Here is a 12,694-nt window from a genome sequence, read left to right on the forward strand (position 1 = left end):
CTATCCCTGAGATAACTCGTCCAACACTAGTTGAACTCATACCATCAAGTTTATGTCTCTGCAGTGAATTGCAAGTTGTGGTGGAGGATGACTATTGGACAGTATATGCGGAGCAGTGGAGCTGAACACAGGCTGTCGGTGCTATAATAATTGTAGCTGTGTCTACTCAAAATTACCAAAGTTCTGCATCTTTACTTTGTTTCATGGGATACTGGCAATAGTCTGACACATTGAAATGATTCCACAGACAAAATATTTTAATTTTTAAAACATTAGTGAAAATTTAAAGTTAAATGATTCACACACAAATAGAAAAAAATGATATAGCTAAGAAAAGAAAAGTTCTTCTTTAAGAATAGTTCAGTTTAAAGCTTATATATCTTGTTTCATTCTTGTAATTTGCTCATACAGTTGAACTGTTTTTAAACAGTCAGAAAACTGTATGCCTATCCTATTTACAAACTACAAATAGGTCTTTCAGTCCCTACTAGCAATGGGACCTATTACAAAACACACTGACTTCATTAACACACTGTATTACAGGTATAGCTAGAAAGTTCTATCTCATATTAACTTCCAGAGGAGAAAGAGTTATACCATAATCTTTAAATATGACAGAAAGTTATATTCTATTCAAATTAAGCAAACACTAATATGACTTTTAACTTAAAGCATTCATTCTAAGATTGGCTCTTTCAATAGTGACAGTTCTTTACTAATGGCCAATGGCAACATTATGGATTTTAGTTCTAGTAATAGTGAAGTATACAAAGGTAATGGCTTTGCATAAACAGTAAACTCTGGACACACTTCAGAATGTGTGTGGTGGGCAACCTTCAAAGCCGCAGTTCACTGATCAAGGCAGATGTATCAAATACAGATGGTCTTTTACAGAATTTCTGTCAGTTCATAAGTGCTGTCTTGTTAAATGTAATTGTGACTGAGCTCAACATATATGCACAGCAACTCATTCAGCGCCCCACACTAAAACCAAATTACAGGGTGCTAATGTGGTCTTGATGTCAGTTGTGACAAGCTGCTTTCTTACTTATTTTACACTTATTGTATATAATAATTTAAAAGCCTTAGGCTGAAATGTACAGCTCAACCAAACCTTTATGTGAAATGCCTTATGGGTAGCAGATAACGAATGAAAAATGTTTAGACTTTTTAGGTGTTTGCATTTTGTTGACAACAACTTACCTGTCACATTGCACATTACTTTCTCATTACACTTTCTGAACGGTAGTGAGAAACTGAAATCCTTTTTGACTGTGTGGGCTGTATCTATACTGTTTATTGGTAGCTTGACAAAAATGCTCAGTCTGCAAACTAAAGAAAAACTAAATCTGATGTATTTTGATTTTGTTTTATTTTAATTTATTTGTATATTCAATTTTCCTTTAACTAGTTTTAACTTATGTGGCACTGTGCAGGAATGACAGGATTGTAACTCTGAAAATTTGGGACACCAACCGGGTCGTCCCATTTAATTATAGGATGTCCAACTCAAAATACACCTTAAGAAAAGAAAATTAGCCACTTGGTCAAAACACAAAATAAGAGCCCGGCTTTTCAAAGTAGCATCAGGGTAATTTCTTGGGAGCTCTGTCCAGCGGTTCGGTCTTAGAAGAGAATGACAGTTCCTACCAGGCAGCCTGGCTTCTTTATAGTGCGTGCCGGAAGGGGTGAGGCTAAGGGCTTATGCTAGGTGGTTTCTCTGAGCGGCAAGGAAAGAAGGACAACGTTAGCTGCAATGCCCCCTCTCACCCCAGCATGTTATGATGATGGCTACGTAGCCAGTGAAGAGATTTATGAAATGCAGTAATATGATTGTTTTTCCTGTTTCTTGTTAATAAATAACACAATTCTCTCCTCCATACCTCCCAGCAAGCTCTGTCCTACACCTCCTGACTCTGGCACGCTTACTGGTTCTTCAGTCATCCTTTAAATAGTGCCCGACCCAGAAGTGCTGGCAAATCACGTGGGAGGAAGAACAGAGCACTTCCGGGTCAGATGGAGGCGGCAGACTGTTAAATTGTCTCCCAGACCTCTTTACCTTCGTATGTGGTGGGTGGTGCTTTGTTCGCCTCCCCCTCCCCTTCTGGGACTTTGAGTCCATCTGGCAAACGATGACTTCACAGGCGGGATGATGTTGACCTTCTCCTTCTCAGAATTCCATAGGGCAGGTCACGAATGGTTGCGAACCCTCATAGTCACTCGGACGTTGGTCGAGAAGGCCATCCTCATCTTCGGGATAGTTTCCTGCTCCTTTCCAGTCTTCCAGATCATCTTCATCTGGGAGGTACACACATGGGAAAAAGTTTATTAACTCATAAAAATTCCTGAATCTTTCCCTGGCACGTACCACATTCTGGATGTTATTATCTGGAAGATTTCTTCCTTGAAGATGGTTGCCTCTCTTCCTCTCTCCACTGACGGCAACACTTTCGAACATGACGCTGCCGATCTGCCTCATCTTCTTTTTTCCCATGACGGCCCAATGTACTGTATATGGTAGGCTTTTGCGGGCACTTTCATATCACAGCGCTGTCTGTCTGGTTGCATCCATGTTTATTTTTAAAGGTTTTCTGACCCAAACTGATGGTCAGAATCCCACTGACTATGCCAATTTAAATGCGTGGATGCTAAGGGTCACTATTGCCGCTTTAATCCCAACAGACAGATGCTCAGGTCACCAAGTAAAAGCAATAAGAAGTGTTTTTAATCTTCTTTCTTCTATAAATAAAAAATAAAATCACAAATTGCAAATATAAATAACACAATTCTCTCCTCCACACCTCCCAGCAAGCTGTGTCCTATACTTCCTGACTCCAGCACGCTTGCTGGGTCTTCAGCCATCCTTTAAAAATGCCTGGCTTGGAAGTGCTTCTGTTCTTCCTCACACGTGATTTGCCAGCACTTCCAGGTCAGATGGAGAACTCAAGTTCTTTAGTCAGCCTGGAAGTATTTCGGGACTCCCGTCCGCATGATCCATTAGTACTTCCTAGCTGTAGGGAAAGTATAACTCCCCAGGTCCTTCGACAGCTCCCCCTGGCGGCACCTACGGCACCCAACAGTGCTGAGAAACCAAACTACAAGTCCCAGGATGCCCTGTGGGAATCCAGGGCACTGCTATACTCCAGGGAAGCTGCCATCTAGTGTCTTGGGGGAGGCAGTTTCCAAAAGTTGCTGCCTTCCCCCATCCTTTCATTCTCGGAGCGTCCCGGCCAAGTCAAGCTGCTGGCCATCCATCACAAAGGTTATCAACCTACTCCTAAATCCTATTTCTGTCCCTGTTGTTACTGTTGCTCTTGCAACATGTTTATTATTACAACAGCATCAAATAACGAAAAGGAAAAGTTGTTCCATGTGTCCTCTTTAATCAGCTAAAGGCCTTTTTCAAGTTTGGGCATACATTGATGCGGAAAACCTAAATAACCTGATAGCTGATAACCAAAGGCATAACAGTGGGGATAGAAGATTAAAGGCTTCAGAAGGTCCAAAGAAAAGTGAAGATATTATTGATGCACAAGTGGGAAAAAAGAGGAATAATAATAAAGAAAAATATTAATAAAGAAGGAAGAGAAAGTACATTATTTTCAAACATTCTTGAAAGCAAGATGGCTCTTGATGCTCTAGGAAAGACAGTAGACCATCTTAAGAGAGATAGAAGCACAATGAAAAGTAGCTTCACAAAGTAGGCTAATTATCTTATCCGATGGGCAAGCAGCATGACTGAAGAAGAGCTTAGAGAGGAGTTCAAAAAAACTTTCTACTAATGTGAGGAGAGTCATGGAAGCAAATGATGACTACAAGGCTGGGCTACTGGCTGAGGCTGAAGTGATGAAAGATTCTGATGATTGATTCTGCGTTGACTGAAAAGTACCAAGAGGCTGAGAAAGTAATCAGGGACTGTGAGTCACGATTCGATGAAGTGAAGAACATTGTTCAAGACCACTTATTAACCAGATATGGAAAAGATAGACTATTTATTGCTGTAAAAGAATCTGAGAAGGCATGTTAAGAGACAAAAGCAATACCTGTATGTAGTATTAATTGTGAGAGATTTAAAGTGCAACTGATTTTTCTGGAAAAGCTCATTAAAGAAGTAGATGGGGCTCTATAAGACTGGGAGCAATGGAATCCAACGGGAGAGAAAGATGACCTTAAGGCTGAAGTGAGAAACCACAAAGCAATAGGCAACAAATTTGAGTCATGAAAAGCAGAGTTTTTAAGAGCAAGGAGTACTGCCGAGGAAGAACAGGCAAGTATAGTATAGTATAAGTACAAGTATAGATCCAGGACCAGCTACAACTACCATCCTAGCCACGCCAGTTCTGAGGTTAAAACCAACCAGTCTGCCTAAGTTCAGTGGATGCAAAAGAGAGTTCCATCGCTGGAAATAAGATTGGGAAGATTGGCAGAAACAAGGAGAGCCAACTGGGTCAGCTGAAGTTTAAAAGATACAGCTCCTAGGCAGTATATGTGATAATATCACCAGAGACCTCAGGCTATCAAGTTATAACACAGCTGAGGACATTTTAAGAGTGATAGAGAACTGTTATGGCAATAAGACTATGATTGCTATAGAAACTGTTGAAGAACTAGAGATGATTCCTGGTGTAAGAGGAAATCAGCCAAGAAAAGTAATTGATCTAATCCAAGTTGCGGAGAAGGCCCTAGCAGATCTCACAGAACTTGGAAATGCTGGCTCAATCAAAAACCATCTTGTGATCAAATCCATAGAAAGCAAACTACCTGAATTTGTGAAGAAAGACTGGCTAATGTTTATGATTGACCCTGCAAATGGTGTCACCCCAGACAACCACTTTGACATTCTGCTTAAGTTCCTGAAAAATTAATATTGAAAATAGAAAAAGAAATATTTGAGAAGCTTGAGCAGCTTAAAGTAGCAGACAAATTTAAGAAACCAGATAAAGCAGGAAAGGAATTTGAAAGAAAATATGCTACAACTAGAACAGCAAGGAAAGATTATTCTCAAGATGGGTATATTGTATGTGGAGATGAGAAACACAAAGATAAACTGTTCTTTTGTAAGAAGTTTAAAGGATTCAAGCTGAGTGAGAAAAAAGTGGCTGTAAAGAAGTTGGGAGCATGCACAAAGTGTCATGAGGAGGATGGCAACTGCAGAGACTCTTACCTGTGCAGGAATAAAGAATGCAAAAGAGAAGGATCATCACTTCTTTCTTTGACCAAGAAAAGAAATTAAAAAAGGAAATTAGATGGCTGGGGCAGATAAAACAAAGACAAACAAGCTAACAGAGGAGCAAGAGGAGTTCTTAGCTAGACTCTCACCAGAAATGGCAGAAAGATGCAAAAAAGCTTTCACTAATGAGACTGCAGTGACCAAAGGTACCTATAGCAACCAGTCTCTTTCAGAAGAATGAACTTCCTGTTCTCCTTATGTTGATGGTTGTCACTGCCAATGCATGTGAAAAAGTTAGTACCTTGGTGAATCTTGCATCAGACACGAACTACATCACTCATGAAGCTCTAACAGGCTGAAATTGAGAAGTGAAAAGATATTGTGCATGGGGTTGGCAGAATTAGTATCAAAGTGAACACCAAGAGATACCTCCTCAAAGTCAGAGTGAGGACACCGAGGGGAACAGAGAGGGCTCATGAACTGGTCTGCTATGGTTTAGACAGGATTGCCTAAATTGCCTAATGGCGATCTGCACCACCACCACCTAATCAAAGCACCGTCGATGGATTAAAGGCCAGAAGTCCACATGACCATCATCATCAAATTCATCCATGAGAACCCTGAATACAATGAGGACTGATTGAGGTCATTTATGTTAGGTAGAATGCTTAGAGAAGGCCTGGAACCCCTGCACATTTTATTTTTTTCTCCAGCCATCTGGAGTTTTTTTTTCATGTCCTTCCTGGCCATCGGACCTTACTTTTATTCTGTGTTAATTAGTGTTCCCTAATTTTACAGTAATTATTTATGCTGTCTTTTTTCTCTTTCTTCATCATGTAAAGCACTTTGAGCTGCATTGTTTGTATGAAAATGTGCTATATAAATAAATGTTGTTGTTGTCTAAGTACATAGAATCATTAGACGTGAGCAGCTAAAGAGATTCTTTCCAAGGGTTGACATTGAAGAGTTTAAATGGCCAAAACGTATTGAACTTCTTATCATCCACCAGGAGGGAAGACTTACACCACAAAGAGTGAAAGTAATTGGAGACCTAGTCCTATGGGAGAGTCCGTTGGAGAAAACTGTGGGCGGAGCTCATCCCGACTTGTTTGAACACATCGATATAACTACACACTATTCAAAGACACATTTTGCTCACTCAATAAGAACAGCTGCAGTTAAATATAAAGAGGTGATTCAAAATCGTGTGATCCAGATACAGGCTGAAAAGATCCAGTTACACCACAAAGGTACATTTGAAGTTAAGTACACAGCTCCTAATAATCGGGAATTCCTGGAATGGTGGAAGTGGGACAGTATTGGAGCAACATGTGAGCCCAAATGTGTAGGGTGTCGCTGTGTAAATTAACAACCAGGAGGAAAGGAGATGACTTTGGCAGAGGAACGAGAACTTGAAATCATAAAAAAGGTCTCGGCTACAAAGAAGAGGTTGCCCATAGCACATCTCCACACTGTGATGCAAGGTATCCATGGATTGAGGACCCAGTCTCCTTGCCAAATAATAGAAGTTGAGTAGAAGCTATATTTCTGAGGACAAAAAAGCAGCTCGAGAAAGAACCAATCTGGAAAATTGCCTATACATCTCAGAAGATGATCAATGGCTGGAAGGGGCCTGTGTGGTATGTAAGCCACCTGGTAACACCAAATCCCCACTCAGTGCACCTTGTATGGAACAGTAGTCAAAAGTTTAAGGGAGTGAGTATGAACGATCTCCTGCTAAAGGGACCAGATGTTCTTAACCCTATAAGGGCTTTTCTGCTTAGATTTAAGAGAGGAGTGTATGCTGCGTTAGGAGACATCAAAAAAAATGTGCAACTCGGTCTGGCTAGAGGAATATGAATTTCACCTCCACAGATTTCTCTGGAGAGATGTTCCGCAAGATGAAATAAGTGAATTTGCTGTCACCAGAGCCAACATTGGAGATAGACCTGCAGGATGCATTGCAAAGCTGGCTATGCAAGAAACAGCAAGAATGATGAAGTTTGTTCACCTACAAGAGGAGCACAGAGTCCTTGAAGAGGACAGTTATGTGAATGATATTCTTACTTCCCACTGTGACAAACAGAGGCTGGATAAAATCACTGCGGAGGTTGAAGAAATTTTGAGGGCTGGAGGATTCTACCTCAAAACATGGATTCGGTCAGGTCAAAGTGGGAGGCAGGGAAATGAAACTGCAATCTGTGAAAAGGATTTAGGTGATAAAAGCAAAGCACTGGTACTACCCAACCAAATGAAAGAAGAAAATAATAAAGCTCTAGGTGTTGAGTACCTTATGGAGAGTCAGTAATAGTCCAACCCGCTATATCCTAACACAGGGGTGTGCTGAAGCCAATCCCAGCCAGCACAAGGCACAAACAAATCCCAGGCAGGGCACACAACAAGCACAATTTAGGACCACCAATGTACCTAACCTGCATGTCTTTGGACTGTGGGAGGAAACCCACACAGACACGGGGAGAACATGCAAACTCCATGCAGGGAGGACCCAGGAAGCGAACCCAGGTCTCCTTACTGCGAGGCAGCAGCGTTACCACTGCACCACCATTCTTCCCTTGTGGAGAGTGATCAGTTATATCTAATGACTTCAATCAAATTTTCTAAAAGGAAAAAGAAAATAAGGATAGGAAAACAATTCTGTGAAGAGGAGGTAAGAGACGAAACTTCAAACCCTAAGGTCACCAAGCATACCTAACACTTCTACTGGCCAGGTTAGTTGCTGTTTGAATCATCAATGCCACTGACACAGTATGCTACAATGCAGCGCAGTGCACTACACCACAATTTGTTTCAAGTATAATAATAAATGGCTTACTCTGCACATTATTAACGGCTAGTATCTTGGTTGTTTCTGTGTTGTCACAAAGATCAAAACTCACCTGGCTAGACTTTCGCATTCAATCTAACATCATTTTCCACAGTTCTCATATTTTATAAAGAGTGGATATTTTTTAAAGAATCTTTGAATTATCATTTAACATGCCACCTCCATCATCAAAACAGTACACGAGAACAGTTAAGATATGGCTTATGGACTTTATTTTGTTGTGTGTCCCTTACAAACACTAAATTCTGGATGTGTGTGACTCTTCACTCAAAGTACACTGTAGCTGGGTGTCAGTGCTTTGCCAAAATAGCCTTGAATGGCAAAATTGTTTACTTATTTTAACTAGCAAAGTTTTTTTTTTACTCATTTAAACTGTGTATGTTCACCGTACATCATTTCCTATTCTTGGATTGCTTATGCAGACTTTCATTAAGAGCTTTTATCATTCATTTAAATGCATTTCATCAGTAAAGAAAAACACTTTTATCATATTACTCACTGCTTAAAGGCCAAATGGGTTCAAAATAAATTTAGATTGCATGTTCTTAATCTTTCTAGTGTGGAAAAACATCTGTAAAGAACATAGACTTTACTTATTATTGTTTGACGCATGCAATACAGCCAATGGATAATTTTAGTTATAAGTTCTGAGCTCTGAACCTGACCTACCAACTCTGCTTAAACTCTTGTTGCCATCATTTTTAGAATCTGAGTTCGTGCTGTTCATCTGCCTAAGGAGATTTGTACTGTAGTGAGGTGTTGGACCAGAGAATATGTTGGTTATATATTAATATAACCAGTGTTTCAGAAAATACAGACTAAGGCTTCCTTCTTAAATTTCAGCCTTTGATTTTGAGCATGATCTTTAATGGCAAGTACAAAGCATGTTTTCAGTGTCCCCTAACTGTCAATTGTCTATTCTACAGGGTGGTCCAAATCTAATTATGCAGATCCAGATCGTCTGGATGACTTTGATTTATGTGGGGATGATTCCATTTCGTCAGTTCACACACTTCTCGATGGTCTGGGATTTTTTGGGTGATTTTCTATGTAATATACTTAATAAATTATGGCGTAATGAAAATTGCATAATTTGATCTGGACCATCCTATATATGCTGTTGCTTCAACTGAAAATCTAAAAGAAATTACTGCTAAAGTTTGAAAGCAGCAGATCCAAAACTGCTGAAATATGAGGAAGTGTATTGATCTGATAAGTGCACTTACAGTATCTATCTTATGTGTGTCTTGATTTTTGTTTTTTGCAGGCGTGAGCGAACATGAAATGATGTTAAAGACCAATACTGCTAAGGCAACTGTGGCAGGTCTGGTGTCCGCACAGGAATACGCTCTTCAGATTTTTGTACTGAATGGAACACAGGAGTTGCTTTTTGCCAAACGAAAATTTAGCAGTAAGTGACTGGCCATGGTTTTGTTCTTGTTAGCTTGTCAGCAGATTGATTGAGTGCTGCCGTATTTCATAACGTAAATCATGTCAGGAAATCTGATCCTGTTATGCTCCTTTCCAGCTGTACCTTCAGACTGCTTCCTCCAAATTATACTGTACACCTTGAAATGCACCTCAGACCTAGCATTAATGGAGAGGACTCATTGTGAGTCATATACCTTTTATTCTACCTCACTCTAAGTTTCTTTTTTCTCTTACTTATTTACAATTCAGTCAAATGGAATTAACAAGTAGGAAATACTTTATTGAGCTTCAATACCAGAAGGTCTCCTAGACGCTATTTTTAACCTATTCTGACAGGTGCTTAGTGCATTTGTAGTAATCGGGCATTTGGTCTATAGTGCATTACTTGACCTCTTAAATATTAAGATATTAAAATAGCACAATTTTTATAATGGCTAGGAAGGTGTTTAAAGTGCTATAGCACCTACGTAATGTTGTAAAGATGTCTGACTGGTAGATATTTATGTCTGAAAACAACCTGTCATTCCCCCTGATGATATCAGATTCCATCCATCCATCCATTTTCTAACCCGCTGAATCCGAATACAGGGTCACGGGGGTCTGCTGGAGCCAATCCCAGCCAACACAGGGCACAAGGCAGGATGATATCAGATTGCTAAAGCTAAATAGCTTATCTTCACAACTGGATACTAGCTATTATCATTTTTTCTTGTCTATCAATCCATTGTTGAAGTAGGTTAATCCACTTCAGGAGAATTGGGACTCAAATCAGCACTGATAGCAAGGCAGGAATTAACACTTAAGCTGTGAAATCCAAAAATTCTAACACTAAATTTCAATCTCAGTAATACTGAGTACAAACTGATACACCTACCTTTTCAGAAGGCGAAAAACAGATGAATAGCTTACACGGTTTATAATTCCAGAAAATGACAGCATACTAGCTCATCTGTGGCTGTTATATGCACCTCCAAATTAGTGGAGCTGTTTCAATTTTATGTTATTTTATTTATTCCATGCACACTAGTTCTTCATAATAATGCCAGGGATGGTGCACCGCCTTTTGGATGCATAATATTTCATAGCTCTTCTTATTTTTTGAGGCTGTTAAAAGTTCGGGCCAAAATATTTATTTATAAGGAAAGTTTTAATGCTTGTTTGACTGGTCTGATCTTGGAGAGATAATCTGAGCAGTGTTTTGAACTGCAGTAATAAAAACACAAAGCATTGTGCACCCTGATTTTTTATTTTCTCATATAAATACCAAGTATAGGGAAAGTACTGTAATTATCCAAAAATTCATTTTCGAGATTTTTATAAATTTCAACATTTCAAATATTGAACTTCCCTGAGTCCGAAAATACCATTTTTGGAATTATGTCTGTGTGTCTGTCTGTGTGTGTGTGTGCAAACACGATAACATGAATACACTTTCACTTAGCTCAATCAAATTTTGCATAACAGTATTAGGTACAAAAAATAGATTTCTATCAACTTTTGAACTATTTCCACTAACCGGAAGTGGTACTTTTTTATTCATGCAGCTGCAGAGTCTGATTTATTCAACTTTGCTTTTATAATAATTGTTCAATATATTATTAATTTGATTTGATTTGTTGTTCATTGTTCTTTAATGTACATAATATAAAAATATATATTATATATATTATATATAAATTATATAAAATATAATCCATTGTCTTGCTGTTTACTCTTCAAATATTCATCCCCATATCTGAGTATATGAGAAAGTCTACTTTGCACTCATGATTTTTTTAATTGGCCATTTTTTTTCAGTTTTGATTTTCTTTTTTTTTTGTAAATTTTCTGTGCCTGACTGGTACTTGAAAACCATAACACTATTTTTTGATAAACTATTTCTGTTTTACATATAAGATTTGTGTGAATGTGGTGGGGGACTTAATAAATCACATCTACCTTGTTGAACCCTACAATAGTGGACGTTATCAGATTGCTAATTTGCATTTTTTGAGGAAAAATTTAATCAGATTCTATGATTCTGTTAAAGAAGCATTTACAGTTTCTAGAGTAAAATCAATGCATTTACAAAGCATTTTCAGACTATGCATATGCAGTACATAAGGAATCCAATACACAGGGTATTTATGACATGTTTAATCATGTGGTGCAAATCATCGGCAAATGATCATCCATCTGCAATGTAGGTAATCAATCGTTTATTGCTGATAATGTCACCTATCACCACAAGCCTACTGTGCTGCATGTATTAAGGGGTCATCCAGTTTGTGCTGTGTTAACTCTCCTAAAACTTTTGAGCCCTTAGTTTTTATTTATCCTTTTACTTTCTTGCTCAGTGGCTGTTCTAGCACCATTAGTCAATAACACAGTCTGCAGTGACATACTGTATATAATTAACATGCAGCTTCATTTTTGAGTGTTGTTGCTCAAAAACCTAGCTGATATGAAGTATAAGGTTAGTCTGTTTCTTGGATACACACATGTGGAAAGCAGTTAGATCCATAGTCATTTGTTGATTTTACCTGCAAGCACGAGAAAGAGTGTGTGAGAGAGGGAGTGTGTGTGTGTTAAGTGTTATCTGAGATAAAGGATTACAGAGACAGATAGAAATATATGCTGAATGTGAGCACTTTGAAATGGTATTGTGGATAGAACAGGGTTTGAAGACCAGTTCATTTCTAATTGAAAAACATTAGTTTTGGAAGTTAATATGAGCAGGGGTTGCAGTGGTTTGTTAGACTTATTGGAATGTAAGAACATATTGCCAGGTTTGTTCAAGCAATTTGCATAATAGCGACAATTCAAGAAGGTGGTAAGGAAGCACTTAGTTGTGATCTGAAGTTAAATTACTGCTGTAAAACACACAATTGGTATAATAATTCCGCTTCCAAGGTAGTTTTGCATCTTAAATATTACTGAATTTTAATTACCTGGATAATCCACTAACACACATTTTCAGTTTCTGAAAAGAAAATGAACTGCACTAGAGTGATAGTCATGAGATCTTCATATCCTGGAAAGCACAGACAATTGTTTCAGTTCTTGGTGAGCTATAGCCATTTTAGAAAATTTTTAGAAATGTTAGTACATTTTCTAATATTGAACTCTTTATTTTGCGCTTTTGGGCTTTATTTGAATAAACCCTGGGATTAAGGACTTAATGATTTTAACACACATGATAGAAGTAACTTTAAAAAGGTTGTAGCCTAATGACCAATTTATATAGTTAATTCATTATTTTCTTTTAT

The 12,694-nt window shown here is 38.5% G+C and overlaps 1 protein-coding gene across 1 annotated transcript in view; it reads left to right on the plus strand.

Moving 5' to 3' along the window:
• LOC120514307 (collagen alpha-1(XIV) chain) overlaps nucleotides 1–12,694 on the plus strand; it is a 228,986-nt gene that overhangs the window by 97,913 nt on the left and 118,379 nt on the right. The window contains exon 4 of the mRNA XM_039734634.1: nucleotides 9,283–9,426. Within this exon, the coding sequence (XP_039590568.1) occupies nucleotides 9,283–9,426 (144 nt within the window). The remainder of the gene's footprint in view (nucleotides 1–9,282; nucleotides 9,427–12,694) is intronic.

The sequence above is a fragment of the Polypterus senegalus genome, chromosome 14 (assembly GCF_016835505.1).
Source record: "Polypterus senegalus isolate Bchr_013 chromosome 14, ASM1683550v1, whole genome shotgun sequence".
Lineage (NCBI taxonomy): Eukaryota > Metazoa > Chordata > Cladistia > Polypteriformes > Polypteridae > Polypterus > Polypterus senegalus.